At 40.7% G+C, this 19,780-nt stretch overlaps 1 protein-coding gene across 8 annotated transcripts in view; it reads right to left on the minus strand.

Moving 5' to 3' along the window:
- aopep (aminopeptidase O (putative)) overlaps nucleotides 1-19,780 on the minus strand; it is a 175,007-nt gene that overhangs the window by 108,178 nt on the left and 47,049 nt on the right. For all 8 annotated transcript variants that reach the window (XR_007956689.1, XM_052020423.1, XM_052020422.1 and 5 more), the window contains exon 6: nucleotides 216-405. Coding sequence is in view for 7 of the 8 variants with exons in the window: in XM_052020423.1 (XP_051876383.1) it covers nucleotides 216-405 (190 nt within the window). In the remaining variant the exon portion in view is untranslated. The remainder of the gene's footprint in view (nucleotides 1-215; nucleotides 406-19,780) is intronic.

A 19,780-nucleotide genomic window follows, 5' to 3' on the forward strand; every position in this document is an offset into this window, starting at 1 on the left:
GCATCTTGGCATCAAGACTAAACAGTGTTAGATTCAAGATCAAAGAGGCGATTGTTGCACTCTATATCTTTTTCTGAAACTCTTCTCCCCTTTATTTCAAGAGAAAAGTTATTCATTTTAAATAAACCTCTTACCACCAGAACTACAATACACCAAGCCCAATTTCAGACACTGTACACTTATGTGGCACAGCACAAGGGAAAATAAAATTGTACCTTTTGTGCATTTGCCCAAAACACATCCTCCAAATAAGTAGCAAAGCCTTCACTTATCCACTCTTCCGTCCAATCACGAGCACCAATAGCCAATCCAAACCAGGCATGAGCTATTTCATGGCACAGCCGAACTCCACAGAGATGGTTTCCTCCAGATAAAACAGACTGCGATAGGAAAATGATGTGTGGGCTTTAAAAAAAAAACACACTATTAAAAACTTGCTTCAAAATCGTGGAAGTTTCCTCTTATATATGTGCACATATTGTTCCATGCAATATTTTTGTAATTTCACAAATAGCTTACTTAAAAATCATTAAAAGATTGCATCAAATATAGTTGCATCTCAATTCATAACAAACTGAATTAATGTTTTTACTACTTTTCCTAATATGAGAAAAAATTGTCCCTTTCTACTGAAATTCCACCTACTCCCAACCATATAGAGCCCCAGCCTATCATTTAAAACAAACCCCTGCGATTAAATCTCCTCAGAATGATTAATTGACACAAGGGGTTCCATTAATTTCTATTCAGAGAAAGTTAAATTTAATAAATTTAAATTAAATTTGTTTTAATAAATTTAATGATAGATATAAATATTCATCTGTTAGCACTGCTGAAAGCAGATTCATCCTAATTGCTAGTAATAGTACATTATATGACAGACTGCAGTGCAACTCCTCTGACTGGATCACAGATATCATAGATGCATTGAGGATTGTCCCAAGTATGGCCTGTATATCACAATGATCTTCAGGATGCTCATGCTACAAGTTCAGCATTTCAGCATTGGGACTCACAATTATGTCGGCATCAGGACATAAAGTGCCAAAGACAATTGTTCTGAAACTCCTCTCCCCATTATTTTCAAGTAGGGGTACTGTAGCATGGTGGTTAAGTTACTGGTCCAGTATATTGATCCTGCTACAAACTAGTCTGCTGGGAAAGTGAAATTCAGGTAGTTAAATAAATCTGGAATAAAAAGCTAGTATTGGTACCATGACATTCCTGCATTATCCCAAAGTACAATCAGGTTCACTAACATCTTTCAGGAAAGGATATTTTGCTATCCTTATCCAGTATGACTTGTATGCAGTTCCAGTTCCACCAGCATAATTGAAATTCAGGCGCAGTAAGGGATAGACAGTAAATGCTGACATTGCCCACAACATTCACATCTCATGAACAAATAAATTTCCCGCAATTCTGCTCTTACTCCTTCTCATGGACAGGACAGGAACTGAGCTCCCCTGGTCCTTACCGTCCATGCCATCAGCCTCCGCATTTAACAAATCACCTTTCACAAATTCCACCATCTCCAAGATTTGACCCCTCCCCTTTCGGCATTTAATAGGGGATCACTCCCATTCTTCCATCCCCACCGACTGCTCCCTTTTATGTGGCACTTTCCTGAGCAATTGCAGGAGGTGCAACTATCCTGCTACCTCTTCCCCTCCCACAATTCAGGGACTCAGACATTCCTTCCAGATGAAGCAGTTATTTACACATTCTTATCTGGTCTACTGATTTTGGTGTTCATATTGTGGCCTCCTTTACACTGGAGAAGCGAAACACAGATTGGGTGATCACTTTGCAGAGCACCTGCACTCAGGCTGCAGGAATGACCCTAAGCTTCCAGCTGCCTGCCAATTTATTTCCCGATCCCACTCTGATGTTCTGCACTGTCACAATGAGACCCAATGCAAGCTTGTGGAACTACACCTCATCTGTGTGGGCACTTTGCAGACTTCGGGACTCAACATCAAATTCTCCAACTTTAGATAACATTCTCTTTCTTCCTGTCTATTTAGGAACCATTTCTGCCTACCATCCTTCTCTTTTTGCCTCTGGCCTCATTAGCAACAAATTATACAACCAAGGAAGCTTAACTTATCCCTAGTTTATCTCCCTAACTCTATCAGAGAAGTTCACTTTCTTCTACCCATTTCCTTCTTCCACCTTGATTAACTTGTTTTCTCCTCATCTCAGTCTTAAATGGCTTACTCCTTATCCTAAGACTGTGATCCAAGTTCCTTGACACCCCGGCCATTGGAACCATCCTTCCTGCATTTAATTGTCCAATTCTGTTAGAATTTTGTAGACTTCTTTGAAATCCCCTCTCATTCTTCCAAACTCTCGTGACAAGCCTAATTGATCCAATCGCTCTATATGTCAGTTCTGTCATCCCAGAAATCAGTTTGATTAACCTTTATAGAACTGCCTCCACAGCAAGAACATCCTTCTTCAAATGAGATGACCAAAAGTGCACACACTACTCAAGATATGGTCTCACCAAAGGTCTGTACATTTGCAGCAAGAGATCCTTGCTCCTATACGCAAATCCTTTTGCTATGAAGGCAAGCACACTATTTGCCGTCTTAATCACCAGCTCCACCTGCATCCAGGCAGTCGTGTAAATGCTCCTCCACCTCCCTTGACCATACCTTCGCGGTCCACACCACTGGTGTTGCGGTCCTCAGTCTCTGCCTATATGCTGGGAGTAGAAGTACAGCCTTGTGATCGGACTTGCCTAAGTGCGGGTGTGGGATGGCACAGTAAGCATTCTCAATGGTGATGTAGCCGTAATCAAGTGTGTTGGCTCCTCTGGTTCCCCAGATGACATGTTGGTGGTAGTTTGTCAGAGACTTCTTCGAGCTAGCCTGTTTGAAGTGCCCCGCGATGATACATTATAGTCGTACCCTCATTGGATTTGTCTCCAACGTCCTGTTTAATGTCATTCCCTACATCAACTCTTTTATTTGGAAGTCTATTTACAACCTTCACTAACATTTCCTGCTGCTTGCACCTCTCAATGTTTAGCTTCTATCCCTGGTTACACAGCACTCATATCTCCATAATTGCAATTATATGTATCTTATTCAAATTTATTTGTGTAGTTACAGGCTGACCTCAGGTTACCAATGCCTGACTTATGGATACCCTTACATACGAGCAAGCTCCCATAATATTATTAAATTCAGAAGTCTAACACACGTGCATATACATATCCTTTCCTACAAACAGCAGAACTAGTTTCCTCCCTTACTCCACTTTTAGTAATTGTTCTTTCTTATCAGTCCTGTGTGCTTTTGATGCCATTCATTACAATACAATGGAGTTATGATAGCCAAGTGATTTTTGTATACTTTCCGACTTACAGACAAAATCGACTTATGGACGTCTGTAAAAACAGAATCTGTTTGTTACTGGGGGATGACTTCTAGTTCTTCAACCTTATTATCAATACTTAAGGCTTGCACTTCATATTCTTTGTCAGCTTAGCATTATGACTGATTATCTCTCTTTCTTCATCTCTGTCCTCCACCCTTGCCTTTTAGTTTCCTTACTTGTTTCTATCCTCCTAAGTCTTCCCAGTCATGTTCCCATTCCTCTGCCATTCTAGTTTAAATTCAGCACCAGCAAAAACTCCTGTGAAGACACTGGTTCCAATCTTTTGCTATTAAAAAAGCTAATCAAATGCTGACACGCATTCTTCTAGGTAACTCCTACCTTAAAGATAAAAAAAAAAGTGGTAACAGGTTTGCTAATAACAGTGGAAATGGTGTAACAGACTTTCATTATCTACTATCATATGTAGAAAAGTAGAGACTGCAAAGTCAGATGAACTTGAGGAGAAATGATGACAAGTTCAAACAATAGGTTTGGAGTAACACGTAAAAAGAAGTTCATAGTGTTGTAATCTGTGGATAATACACTCAAAGTGTGTCATTACTTAGGTTTTATAAGAAGAGAATGGACTGAAAAGCCTCCTTGTGTTGTAAATTGATTATTGGCTATGGCTCAACGAACCCTTCCAATCCTCCAAGATTTCTCAGGTAAGAGTCAGCAAGCATGGTGTTTATGGGCAAATAAGATTTTGTGAAAGTCAGGACAATGAGCTTAAGATGGCATTAGACGAGATCACCCGGACACCATTGGAAATAATCAAGTACAGAAGCAACAAGAAGATGAGAGTTAAAGTCGGGCAATGTCACGGCAATGGAGATAAGTGATCTTGAAGATGGAGAGGATGGGATTAGTGAACCTTCCTCAGGGTGAAAGACCAATGGTAAAGAACAATCTGGTTCAGTCTCAGACAGTTGCCCTGATAGAGGTGTACAAGATCATAGATAGGATAGAAAGAGGGAAGCTGTGGATGTCTCAAAAATCAGGGCCACATGAGATAACTGTCAGTTGTTTAGCTTAAACACTTTTGTGGACAGTCCTTCAGTGAGGACAAGGAAGGGTGCTAGGTAGGAGATAGAACAATGCAAACCCAGAGTTTGCAGAAACACCTACTTAACTCCAAGTTGGAGGTAGTATCATGAAAAGCTAAAAGATATAACATTACTAGGAAAATGAAGAAGGCTTTCACAATGTCCGCTGCTCTGCCCCTGAAATGACTCAGAGTATGGGTTTAATGATGCATTGTTAAGAATGTCTTCATACAAGTGCCCCCTGAATACGTTTAATGCGAAATTTCTGGGTTTTTTTGTTAAAGAAAAATATGGTTCACAACAACTATAGACGTTTCTTGGTACCATCTTTGATTCCATGTCTATACTGAGTTACCGATTTCAGCCATGCTGAAGGTGGTAGGATAGGTACCAGAACTACTGTCTCAATACTCCTAGCCTAAGGAGCAGAAAATTAGCCAGGGTTCCACTCTTGATCACCATAAACCACCACAAGCCCAAATTCCCCCACAGTGCAAACTGTGGGGAACTTGGGCTTGTGAATATTGTAACATTCCCTCACTGTCTCAGCTCATGCCTGATGAACTGCCATTCAGGTGAGATCCTAAAGCATGCTTAATCTTGTTGGAATCTGTGGACACAGCCGAAGTAATTTAGGAGCGAAAAGGACGGAGTTAAAGGGGACAATATCAATCCGTAAGTGGCAACTTAACTTCTGTGTCTATGTTGGTCGAAAAAGTCCTACCAGCCTAATCCCACTTTCCAACACCAGGTCTGTTTCCCTATTGGTCATGGCACTTCAAGTACAATCCAACTATGATTGAAATATGCCAAAACTTTCTGCCCTGCCAACCTTTCACCAGTGACTTCCAGAACCCACCACCCTCCAAGTTAAAACAGTTTTCCTCATCTCCTCTCTAATCTTTCCACTTTAAATCTATGCCTCCTGTTTTTTTACCTCACTGCAAAGGGGAATAGATGCTTCCTATTTATTCCATCTAATCCCCTCATACTTACTCTATTTATGTCCCTTATTAAGCACAGCCTTGTCTCCAATTACCTGAACTTCCTCTGTTCCACAGAAAACAACCCTAGCATATGCAATTTTTCCTCATAGTTAAAAATGTTCGTCTTTGCAAATTCTTGTAAAAACGGATTGTCTTAATGTGCATGAGGTACTGCAGTTGTAGTGGGAATATAGGCTACAGTATCTGGAAGGGGGAGTTGTGGGGGGGAGAGAAAGCAGGGAAGAAGAGAGACAAAGGGAAGGAGAGTATTGGGGGAATGAGGAAAGAGAGGCGGATGGTGGAAGAGGGTGTGGGCAATATCACATGTGTTGGCATCCACCCGCATGTGTGAACAGATTGTGACTGGGTGTGGGCAGAGCATGAATAGATAGGCCTATATGTGAGCAACAAAGCCTGGTTTCCAATCACCTTGAACTTCCTAGCCACTGGATCTAGACTTTGTCCTATCAAGGCTGTGAGGTAGCTGGTGTGCCACGGTATAGGACATGGAACACAGTACAGGCCCTTCAGCCCATGATGTTGTGCCGACCTATATAAACCTTATCAACATTCAATTCATCACCCTCTCTACTTCACCTCCCATAACCCTCTATTTTTCTTTCATCTAATGTGCCTATCTCAGAGTCTCTTAAATGACCCTATCGTATCAGCCCCTACCACCACCCCTGGCAGTGCATTCCAGGCACCTACCGCTCTCTGTGTAGAAAACCTACCTCTGACATCTCCCCTGAACTTTCCTCCATGCACCTTAAACAGGAGACCTCTAGCATTGGCCATTACTGCCCTGGGGAAAAGATGCTGGCTGTCCACTCTGTCTATGCCTCTCATAATCTTATATACTTCTATTAAGTTGCCTTTCATCCTCCGTCGCTCCAAAAAGAAAAGCCCCAACTCACTCAACCTGTCCTCATAAGAAATGTTCTCCAATCCAGGCAGCATCTTTGTAAATCTCCTCTGCACCCTCTCCAAAGCTTCCACATCCTTCCTATGATGTGTTGACCAGAATTGAACACAATATTCCAAGCGTGGTCTAACCAGAGTCCTCTCAACTCTTGACTTCAATCCCCTAGCTAATGAAGGCCAGCACACCATACGCCTTCTTAACCACCCTATCAACTTGTGTGGCAAGTTGTACTTGGACCCCAAGATCTCTCTATTCCTCCACACTGCTAAGAATCCTGCCATTAACCATGTACTCTGCCTTCAAGTTCGATGTTCCAAAGTGTATTACTTCACACTTCTCTGGAATGAACTCCATCTGCCATTTCTCCGCCCAGCTCTGCATCCTGTCTATATCCTGTTGTAACCTACGATGACCTTTTGCACTATTTACTACACCTTCGTGTCATCTGCAGACTTACCAATCCACCCTTCCACTTCTTCATCCAAGTCATTTCTAAAAATCACAAAATCACAAGGGATCAAAGAATAGATCCCTGTGGAACACCCCTAGTCATAAACCTCCAGGTTGAATACTCCCCTTCAACAACCACCCTCTGCCTTCTGTGGACAAGCCAATTCTGAATCCACACAGTCAATTTTCTATACCTCAAGACTTTCTAGATGAGCCTACCATGGGGAACCTTGTCAAATGCCTAGCTAAAATCCACCGCACTACCTTCATCAATCTTGCCACTACCTTCATCAAAAAACCATATTAGGCTCGTGAGGCACAACCTGCCCTTCACAAAGCCATGTTGACCATCCCTAATAAGACTATACTTCTCCAAATGCTCATAGATCTTGTCCCTCAGAATCTACTCCAATAGTTTTCCCACTGCTGATGTAAGCCTCACTGGTCTATAATTCCCAGTGTTACGAACCAGCAACAAAAGAAACACACTGAGTCATGATTCAGTGTTAAAAACTATTTTATTAATCACTACTTATAATAATACAAAAAAATAGAAGTAAAAATGTTAGTATGTTAGAAATTCAAAAATGTTAAACCTTGAACATTAACCCCAAAACTAAACTCTTCGTGTGTGTGTGGAAAAGTCCCAAACTCCAAGTTCAGGAATGGTTCTTAAAGTTCAGTTCCACAAGCCATAAGGTGAAACATGAGCAAAGGCTTCTTCAACAACCACCGTTGTCTGAAGATAAGACGTAGATGTAGAGAAACATAGAGTAATTACGAAGTCCAAATGTTCCACGATGGAACCCAAACAACACCTCAGTGTTGACTTGGTAGTGACTTCCTCACCCCGAAAAGCATCCGAATTGTGGTCGTCCACACACAAATACCTGTTTCCTTCTACAGGTCAGCAACAAAGTGAACTCCACCAGATTACTACCAATTTCCATACATGGATTTCAGTGGCAGACACAGTTATTGTTTCTCATCCATCGATAGAGAAACTAGCAGACTGGTGTCTCTCTCCCTTCTCCCTCTCTCTTCTCTTCTGACTTCTTCAACAACGTCATTACATCCTTTATTTTCTATTGATGTAAGCACGCCCCACACACACACACACACACACACACTCTCTATCTTAAAGGGACTTTCACCGAGTCTGTAACACCAGGATTATCCCTTTCATCTTTCTTGAACAATGGAACAACATTTACCATCCTCCAATCCTCCAGTACCACTCTTGTAGCCAGAAAGGACTCAAACATCATCATTAACACCCCAGCAATCTCTTCGCCCGCTTCCCATAGTAACCTGGGGTATATCCCGTCCGACTCCAGGGACTTATCTATCCTAACGCTTTTTAGTAGCTCCAACACTGCTTCTTCCTTAACTTCGACATGCTCCAACACATTTGCCTGTTCTACACTAACCTCACATTTGTCTAAATCTCTCTCACTGTTGAACACTGAAGCAAAATATTCATTCAGTTCCTCCCCTACCTCCAGACACAATTTTCCCTCCTTATCCCTGAGCAGTCCTACCCTCATCCTAGTCACCCTCTTGTTTGTCACATACGTGTAGAACGCCTGAGGGTTTTCCTTAATCCTACTTGCCAAGGCCTTCTCATATCCCCTTCTAGCTCTCTTAAGTTCCTTCTTAAGCTCTTTCCCGGCTACCTTATAATTCTCAAGAGCGCTGTCTGATTTTTGCTTCCTAAATCTTGAATATGCTTCCTTCTTCCTCTTGACTAAACCTTCCACCTCTCTTGTTAACCATGGTTCCTTCACCCTGCTATCCTTTCCTCGTCTCAGTGGAACAAACCTATCTAGAACCCCATGTAAGTGGTCTGTACACAATCTTCATATTTCTGCGGTGCATTTACCAGAGAACATCTGTTCCCAATTTACACTCCCAAGTTCCTGCCTAATACCATCGTAATTTGCCCTCTTCCCTATTAAACTTTCCCATAATGTCTGCTCCTAACAGTAAGAAAATCATGTCCAAGCACCTTCTGCTCTGGGGAAGCAAATCATCCTAGAATCAGGGGACTGTCTAAAAAGAAGAATGACAAGTAAACAACAGTCTATTTTATCATATTTGATTTCTAACTTTTCTTAGCTCTGATTAAAGGTCATCAACTTGAAAAACTTATCATTCCTCTCTCCACAGAAGCTACTTTACCTGCAGAATACTTCCAGCATTTTCTGTTTTCATTTCAGATTCATAAGATCCACAGTTTTTGGTTGGCGGATATAATTTAGCAATTGATTTTATCACAATCTGGTTTGTGATGCAGTGCCATACATGGTAAGTACAGTTTTCTGTTGGCTATCTCACAATTAGAAGTTCACTCACATGATTACATGCCACGCACAACAAGACATTTATATATACAAAAAGGTTATTTCTGTAGAATAAAATGGTTATTTCTGATACTAGCCATTGTGATCAACTGAAGTACATGCTGGCCTTGGGTCAAAATTATTACCCAAAGTTTCACAATGAATCGAAATATTTAACTTGCACTGCATGGCCCTCAACTCATATGACATATCCAAGGCTGGAGAGAATAACCTCAGGAATCTGTTGTATAAATAGGAATCTAGACACACAGCGTACTGTGTACACACCCCCGCAGAAACAGAGTTGAAAGCTAAAAATAACGTACCATCATGCCTAACTTTAGGAACTGTTTAGCATTTTTTCCTATCCCAAATATTTAGTGTGCATTCATTCACAAATCCAAAATCTGCAGTAATATGCAATACTTCTTTTAAACTTGCACCATTTCTGGCTGGCCCAGATTTACATATTTGTTATAGATAGATACAGCACAGAAACAGGCCCTTCAGCCTACAATGCTAACCACCAAGCCCCAATTTTTATACTAATCCTACACTAATCCATTTTATTCTCCCCACATTCCCATCAATTTCCTCCCATATTTTATCACTTATCTACACACAAGGGGCAATTAATCTCTCAAACTGATGTGGGAGGAAACTGGAGCACCTGAACGAAACCACATAGTCACAGACAGCAAACTTCACACAGACAGGATTGAAATTGGGTCACCGGATTTGTGCTAGCTGCATCATTGTGCCATCCATTTGCGTTAGATGCTTTTTACTAGTGCTACAATTATATCACTCTTCTCACTTCCATTGATATTTGCTGGCATGTAAACGGCAACCACATGATAAAATGCAAGATGGGGCTTATTAGGTATAAAGATGATAATAGGGTAGGGGTAGAATACTTGATATTACTACAGGAGGGGTTGCTGAAAATATTGGTAGGAGTTGAGATGGTAGTAAAGGGGAGGATGAAGACAGATAGGCAAGATGCTCTGAAAAAGTTGGCCACTCTTCTCAGATAGGATAAGGGCTTACCATAATTCTAATGTTCCTAGATAGAGAGGTTCCACAGGATTGGAAAGTGGTTTATGTGACATTCTTGCTCAAGAAAGAGTATAAGCACAGACCTAGTAATTATAGGTTAGTGAGTTTAACTGGTAGGATTAGATGTCCTCCAATTTCCTCCCGCGTTCCAAAGACATGCTGGCTGTTTGGTTAATTGGCAAGTTATCCCTAGTGTAGCAGCTGGTGGGAGAATCAGGGGGTATTAATGGGCACATGAGAGAAAACAGTTTGTAGAGAAGTGGGAGAGTGGAGGACTAATGGGATTGCTCTTAGGGTCTGCAGAGACGATGGGGTGAATGGGCTCCTTCTATGTCGGAAGAAAATGAGAAATAATATGAAACTTGAATACTGGAAAACAGAGAAACTTCAAAATTTGCAAATGATACCAATATTGCATGTGTGATACCAACCATTTGCAAGAGGACACAGACAGACTAGCAGAAAAGGGGTAGTTGGAATCTAATACAGGGAAGTAGAAAATTATGCATTTTGGTATCAGGGATGAGGAGAGGCAATATAGAACAGAACGGTTTGGCGGGCTCTTGTGTACGTACCTTTGAAGTTGGCAGGACATATTGAGAGTTATTTGTAAAGTATATATGGACTTAGGTTTCATTAATAGAGAAATAGAGTACAACAGGAGAAGCCATAGTGAAACTTTGTAAAGTACTGATTAAGCCACATTGCATCGATCTGTAGGTCCTTGAGAGGGTACAGAGAAGGTTTATCAGAATGGTTCCAGGGATGAGATATGAGGAATTTTAACTGCAAGGTTAGTTTAGAAAAGCTGTGGTTCTCCTTGGAGCAAGGGGGAATGAAAGGAGATTTTAATTGAGTACAAAATTATGGTTGTACCCATTAACTATTAGTACAAAGACAAGGTGACACAGATTTAAAGCTTTGGGAAAGAAATACATTGGTGAGGAAGGGGGGGAGGGTGGGAAGGAGGTGGGTTGAACCAGCAGGGGAGGAGTGGATCAAGGATGAGCATGGAAGAATGTGAGGAAGTCACAATAATCTGGAACTCAGCCTAAAAGGGAGATGGAAGCAGAAACAATTAATGATTTCAACAGAAAATTGGATAACCACTTGAGGGAACTAAACTTGCAGGCTTCCAGGACAGAGCAGGATGTGGAACTGACTGGGCTGCTCGACATAGCAGGCTGGCAGAGATTCAATGGGCTGAGTGGCATAACGATTCTCCAATTCTCTATGACAATGAGATGAGCTTTGATCCACACATTCATACCAGCAATACCACTGTCTATTTCCATCCTCCTCCCCCATGATGATCTGCACCTCCTCAGCAATATTTCTGCCAACAGACTCATTCATGCTATATTTTGGCATAAGCTGCAATCTGATCTGTTCATTCGTGGTTAGGCTTCCTGAAGTTGAAAAACGGCAGAGCACAAGGAAAATTTTGATTTTGTTGGAAACATTGTCAGAACGTAAGGTATTCCAATCCAATCCATTGAACCGTCAGAAGCAATGCTTTAAGATTCCAGTAATAGACTCCAAACGTGATATTGGTATCTGTGAGGAACCTGTGCTTTGTTTGCTTTACTTTCAAGTGTAGCAGCTGCAAAGTATCAAAATGAGCAAGGGCTGTGATCCCCCAGAAGTCATGCTGCCTGATATAGATAGTTACGTTTTGAAGGAATTATTTTATCTGCTGTTTGGAAAGCAGCCACTCATCCACATGATCCACTGTTGATGGTTGCCATTCCTTTTCTAGTCAGGAGATTTAATGAAATTCATTCACCAGTTTGATGACATTCTTTTGTTTTCACTTGTAACAGCCCAGACTGCATGAAAGGTGGCATCATCCTCGGGGGAGCTATCTCCATCACAAATGGAAAATGAAAAAAATTGCCTCATTCTGCAAATTTAATCCCAAAACAAAGTTCAAAAACTGACCTCTATTCAATGTCTCCCAATACCAATATGTGATATAAAGAATCAAACTGGCAATATCAAGTGCTGAAACAACATGCTTGATTCTCAGCTGTAGAAATAGTTATTAAGTTAACCAATCAAGATGAGAGACAGGCAGAAGTACAAACTTGAATGACAAGTTATGTCAAAAATTTAAGAAGACAGCCATATCAAAAGGTACATAATTTAGCTTTAATCCACAATATTTGATTCTTCAGATGTGGAGGATGATGATCAAATTGCTTATGCAGGGACTGGAGCAGCAGAGATGGAGTTTTCAAGCGTAAGGCAGGTGAGGCTGAGGATTTTGAATTAGACATCTGGTGGTACAGGGAACTAATGAATTTCTGACAAAGCAGGTACAGCAAGCAGAATTCTGTGTAGGTCAAGAAGCAAGTGGACAAAACAGAGACAAATGCTGCAGGGGTGAAAGAAGGCAGCCTAACACGTGAATGGACACAGGCTTGATACTGAGCTGAGGGACGATCAGGATGAAGCGACTTTTTGTCTATGGTTTTTGCTGTGTGAACAGGTGGAGAGGCGGATCGGGTTGAGAGCAAAGATACCCGTCGTGTTTTGGGATTTGCATAACTGTCTATAATACTTAAATACAAATAAAAATGAACTCCAACCTGTTAATATCAAAGTCAATTGAAACATATCATCAAAGTGGTAAAGTCTAAGACGCAGTTCCTAAAAGGAAATGATTTTATGCTTACTTTGTCCTTCTCCCAGCACTCAAGTAACTGAATAAACTTTTGGCATAAACCTATGTTAATATTTATAGGTCATGACTGTTTATATGGCTATATAGAGTAGCAACAGTATTCACAGAGTGGGGATTATTGTGAAATTTCCCTGCCAATCAAATCTGGTGACCACAGTGTTCTAAGGGGTTGAGATTGAATTTATGTCCATAGATTGTACACTATTATCCTCTACTCACAGTATTCTTCTGGCAAAATTACCCTGTTTTGGGGGGGGGGATAATTTACTGCAGGTTTAGTCACAACTCCTTTATCCTCCACTCTTTGAATAAATTCTGATTTCCAAATAATTTAAGCATGTTTGTTGTACTCCAGACATATGCTCTGCCTCTGAATCACTGGTTGACTCAGATTTGCCAATAGGCAGTCTATTGTTTTGTAGGACTAAGACAAAAAAAAATCATGTGTTAAGGTTTCATTTAAATCAAACAAAAATGACTTCAATTTTCAATGTATATTTTCTGACTTAAAACAATGTTAATTGCCAACATTTTACTTAACAATCTGACCAACTTCAAAAAGGAAACCATTGTGTCCCTGAGTGAAAAGTACAACTTCTGAATTTGTGGTACTGCAGGCGGAAACGGAATCTGCAAATCTCATACTTGCTTCCTTTTGTTTTAATACTTGGCAATACAAATGCATTGGGAATTTCTAAGTGTTAGTTTCCATTTCAGCTTTCATTACTGGCTCATTTCCAAAGTACTCAAATGGTCAATAAGGTTATCATATCCAAGTTTGATGGAATTCTGATCACTTAACTGCAGAACAGAAGTCATTGAATGTTCTGGAATTCAAGCAAATTAAATCTTGGTTTGAAACCTCTGAAACTGTGTGCATATCCACGTTTTGTAATATGGTCAAACTAAGCAAATGTGTTCCCATTATCAGAATTAAAAACTACTTAGTCAAATAAAATTATTGGCTTTTCCTATCACGTATGTCCAACTAGAATAAGGCTGAGTGCTGTGGCAGCCATTCCAGAGTAATCCTTCATTTCAGTAATGATAAACTACTATCAGCTGCCTTTCTCAGTATTGAATAGTGTGAATGCTGCACTTACTCACTCAATGTACTTATGTTTTGAAATTATCTGTATGGATGGCATGCAAAACAAAGTTTTTCACTGTATCTCAGTACATGTGACAATAATAAACCAATTACCAATTACATGGCAAGTATGGTTTAAACACCCCACAAAGTCCAGAGACATTAATAGTGTAAATATCCCTTTAAAAATATATTTACAATTTCTGCCTCTTAACTTTACAGGCACTAAAAAATGTAGACACATTTCTTTAAATTTTTCAAATTTATTTAAAGAAATTGCTTTCTTTCTTCCCCATCTTATAACCCAATCTTTTTTCACTCTCCTTTTATTTTCTACACCCAGTTTGAAATTAAATTCATCCACTCAAACTTACATTTTCTTCTCCGGTTCCCCAATTTTCCAATCTTTCAATTTAATTAATTAAGTATACAGTTCCTTGCCATATTTACTCAGCTCCCAAATGCCCAACTTTCCTCAATACAACATCATCTATTTCAACTTCTCTTGCAAAAATATTTGAAAAATTTAATGTTGCAAGAGTACGTTAACTAGATCTTCCATCACAATCCTACCACATCTAGCTGTGAATGATGGGCAATAATAAAACAGCTAACGAGGATATGCTCCAAGAACATCACCATCTTTAATGATGGCAGGGCCCAGTATGCCTATGCTGAAGCACTCACAAACATGATCAGTCAGAAACTTTGAATAGATGATCCACCTCAGCTTCCCTATGAGATCCCCACCATCACAGTAGCCAGTCTTCAGCCAATTTGGTGCACTCTTTGTGAAATCAAGAAATGGCCAAGTGCATTGGATACTGCAAAGGCTTTAGGATCAGACAAAAACACAGCTGTAATACTGAAGAACTGCCCTACAGAACAAGCTGCACCTCAAGTCAAGCTGCTTCAGTATAGTTACCCAACAATGTGGAAAGTCACCCATCCTGTTCACAAAAAGCAGGACAAATCCAATCTGGCTAATTTCTACCCAATCAGTTTACTCTCAAATCATCAGCAAGGTGAAGGAAGCCATCATGAACAATCCCATCAAGCAACAGTTACTCACCAAGAACCCACTCACCAATGCCCAGTTTAGGTTAAGCCAGAATGACTCAGCTCCAGATCTCATCACAGCTTTTGTCCAAACGCCTGAATTCCAGAGGTGAGGTGAGGTGAGAATGACTGCCCTTGACACTAAAGCAGCATTTGACCCCATGAGCCATCAAGGTAATCTGGTAAAACTGAAGTCAATGGACATCAAAAGAGAAATATTCAAATGGTTGGAGTCACACAATGCACAAAGTAAGTGGTTACTGGAGGTCAGTCATCCCAGCTCCAGGACATCACTACTATCATCTAGACTCAACTTTCTTCAGCTGTTTCATCAATGACCTTTCTTCCATAATAAGATCAGAAGTGGGAATGTTCACAATTGACTGCACCATATTCAACTCCATTTCTAATTCCTCAAAAAATGAAGTAGCTCAGGCCTGCCTAAGTGCAGCAAGACCTTGACAATGTTCAGGCATGGGCACATTAATGGCCAGTAACATTCGTGCCATTTACATGCTGGGCAATAGCCATCTCCAACAGGAGTCTACCAGCTATCCTTGATATTCAATGGCATTTCCATTGCCAAATCCCTCACTTTCAATATGCTGAGCCTCACCATTGGCCTGAAAGTCAAATGGAACAGCCATGTAAATACTGAGACTATAAGAGCAGGTCAGAGGTTGGGTATTCTGTGTCATGTGATTCACCTCCTGTTACCCTACGACCTTTCCGCCATCTACAAGGGATAAGTGAGGATCTTGATTAAGTATTCTCTATTTGCCTGGATGTGCGCAGGTCCAACGTCTCAAGCATTGACACCAACCAGAATAAAGCAGCTTGCTTGATTAGTATTCCACCACCACTGGCACACAGTGCCTGCAGTATGTACCAGCTACAAAATGTACTGCAGTCACTTGCACAGGCTACTCTTGACAGTATCTTCCAAACCACTAAAAAGGACAAGGCCACCATCACATGCAGGTTTCCCTTCAAGTCGCACACTACGCCACTCTGGCTTCCATATATGGACTCATGCTACCTTGGGCCACTTGCTTCAGCTCCAGCTGCAACTTCATCCTCAACTTCAGCTCCCAGTCCCTTTGCTCTTGGCTCTCAGCTTCTGTCTCCATGAGTCTCCCAATTTTTAACCTCATGCCACTAACAGCGTGGTCAAGGCCAAGTCCCTTGCCAATAGTGTCAGCCCTTGCTGACCAGTTGGCCCAGAGCTGAAGTTGTGGGAGGGTTGACCATGTGAAGTGGGGATGTCTGCCTGAACAGAGCTCGGATTCTGTTGGAAGTTGAAGTTTATAAGTCTGCGCAAGCCAGAGGAAATGACTAGAAAACTTCTATTTGGTTGCCATTCAGAAGAGGACTGGGACAGGACTTTCTTGGGTTTATGTGCAAATTATATGAGATGTCGCTACGAGGCCCTGCAACTCATTAAATATACAAGTGCAAGGTGAACTTATGAATAGCAGACATCCAATTCTTATTGTTAATAGGTGAATGATGTGGGTCTGGTACATTGAGCAGTTAATGAAGCTACTGATGCAGTTTTTGCAATATCGATAAGGAGACTGATTCATTGACACTGAACCAGTGTTCAAAGACATTTTGCTGGCTAAACAATGCAACCAGGATAAATAGCAGGCAGCACAAAGTTGACATGCTCCTATAGCAGACAAAAGTTAATCCTGCATCACTATCCTTGCATCCAATTTTGGACTATCAAATTTATTCCCCTAATAATTGCTTTTATATCCTATTCCTTCCTTAATGTTACACAAGATTTCAAATGCTGAAATGTCAAGACCATAGCCCAAAACTTGCTGTACTCACAACTGTGAGGCAGTCGTCACCCATCATCATTACAGACTATAATTAATGACAACATCTTATGTCTGCACATGCACAGTTAAACACAGAAATAAACAAGATACTGTCAGCGTTACGTTGCAAGGCTGCCCTGTTGCAGACATTGTTAATGGAATCTGCACATTTATCATTATAATGCCATGAATACTCTACTTACCCACTCCCCCCTGAGTAAAGACTAATGAAAACAATGGAGCCTGTGCTGTCAAGAAATATATTTTATTTTAATGTGTTCTAATTGAACATTAATTCTGAAAGTGTGGAGTCCCATCTGCAAAGAAAACTAATGTTGCAGGCTTCCATAAACAAAATATTTTTGAATTTTGATTTGAGCATTTTTGCATATTAAGAGAATTAGTTCAATGTGTACACCCCAATCTTTATTTTATCTTTTGTACAATGAGTTAGATGTGCTCAGCTAGGAGTTTTCAATATGATTGGATGGAGAGCCTCCTTGAGGTGCCTTTCCTACTCAGAGGTGCCCTGCAAAATGCCACTTTCAAATAGGTACCAGATAACTAGGAGACCGTGCATAATGAAAGTTGCTCCTTCACCATTCAAAGCAAAATTATTAAAGGACCTGCTTGATAGGCTAGAAGCAAGGAAGTTGCCTGAGGAAACAAAGACCAGAGGGGACAGTTTCAGAATAAGGTTAGGCTATTTAGGATTGAGATGAGGAGTAATCTGTTCACTCAGAGGGTTGTGTAGCTTTGGAATTCTCTACCTCAGAAGGCTGTGGAGTCTCAGACATTGGTTCATTCGGAACACAGATTGATACATATCTCAATCTTAAGGGAATCAGGAGTTATGGGGACAGTGCTGGAAAATGGCACCAAGGTAGAAGATCAGCTGTGATATTAATGAACAGCAGAGCAGACTTGAAGGGCCAAATGACCTCTTTCTGCTCCTACTTCTTAGGCTTTAATGTTCTCAAATCTAGGCCTAAGTAGGCAAACAGGTGCAGTAAGAAACAGAATAGCTTTTGAGTTAGCTACACAATGGTTTTTGCATTACACTGATAGGTACTGCTGAGTAAACGTGGTTCTGAATAGGCAATTTAAAGATTCTTGCAAATTTGAGCATGCATTGAGACCTACACACGGTTTCTCACGTTGTAAAGCAAGGAAAATCTGAAACAAATAAAAAACAAAACTGTAATTACACCAATGATCAGTCAATGGCTGATGAGCTAACAGGAAGCTCATGTTGCCGGCTACAGCTTTTCACAGTGGCATACTTTAATGCAACAGGAAAATAGGCAGCACCTGGTGTTTCTGTGCACTTTTGCTATTAACAAAGAGCCAACAGTTCAATTGCCTCTTCATTAATTTTAAAAATCTGACGACAGTAGATTCTTAACTCTTGTCCCTGCATTTGTTACATGCTTATCTTAGGTAGAGACTTTGCACATCTCTAACATATCTCAGTGTTACTGGTTCAAAATGTGTTGAAATAGGTGCGATTATGAAATTAGCACACATATGAATAACACCTCATCTGCTTGGGCATGTTGCAGCCCTCTAGAATCAACAGTGAATTCTCCAGTCATAGAATGATACAGCATAGAAACGGGCCCTTCAGGCCACTTTGTCCATGCCAACCTTTTTGCCCATCTTTATTAATCCCATTTGGCCACCTTTAGATAACTCACTTTTTCTTTCTGGCTGTATCAGAACTGGCCATTTCTGCTGCCATCATTTTGTCTCAGTTTTGCTTCTTTCTCTTACTATGGTCTCTCCTGCTGGGCATGTACCACAGACTAACTATTAGCAACACATGAAAGAGACAAAGAGGCATAATCTGATCTGAACTACTGCTCTTACATTAATTCACATTGTTTCACCCTATCTGAGATATTCCCTTTGTTCTGCCCATCCTACTGCCACCTTCTCTACTACTGAAAACTAACTCGCCTTCTTTCTTTCTCCGTTCTAATAAAGGGTCCTGGACCCAAAACATTGACTGTTTCTCTTTTCACAGTTGCTGCCTGATCTGCTGAGTGTTTCCAGCATTTTCTATTTTTAACATTTGCAATGTTTTGACTTTCAATATGGTTTTGGAATTCTTTTTTTAGTTCAGAATTAATTATGAAACAATGCAATTTTTCCACATTATAAAATTTTACATAGAACAACATCAAACAGTACAACACAGGAACAGGCTCTTCAGTCCACCATGTCAGCACCAACTATGATGCCAATCTAATTAATTCCATCTGCCTTCAGGTGGTCTCTCTCTCTCTATTCCCTGCCTATTCATGTGTCTGTCTAAATGCTTCAAACATTGCTGTCATATCTGCTTCTACCACCTTCCCTGGCAGCATGTTCCAGGCATTTACCACTCTCTGTGTAAAAAAAATCGTGCCTCGCGAATCTCTTGTAAACTTTCCTCTTCTCCCCTTAAACCTGTGCCCTCTAGTATTTGAAATTTTCACCCTGGGAAAGAAGACTCTGACTACCTACCCTATCTATGTCTCTCATAACCTTATATACTTCTATCAGGTTGTCTTCAGCCTCCAACCCTCCAGAGAAAACAATCCAAGTTTGACCAACCTTTCCTTAGAGCTAATACACTCCAATCCAGGCATCATCCTGGTGAACCTCTTCTGCACCCTCTCCAAAGACTCCACTGCATACAATACTCCAAATGTGGCCTAACCAAAGTTTTATTCAGCTGCAACATGGCTTGCCAACTTTTATACTCAATGCCCCGAACAAAGAAGGCAAGATTGCTACATGCCTTCTTTACCACCCTATCCACTTATAGGGCATAGAACAGTTCAGCACAGAACAGGCCCTTCGGCCCACAATCCCTTCTACCAATAGAATGCCCATATCCCTCCATCTTCCTCTCATTCATGTGCCCATCCAAGGCC

This window comes from Pristis pectinata, chromosome 7, assembly GCF_009764475.1.
Source record: "Pristis pectinata isolate sPriPec2 chromosome 7, sPriPec2.1.pri, whole genome shotgun sequence".
NCBI classification, from domain to species: domain Eukaryota; kingdom Metazoa; phylum Chordata; class Chondrichthyes; order Rhinopristiformes; family Pristidae; genus Pristis; species Pristis pectinata.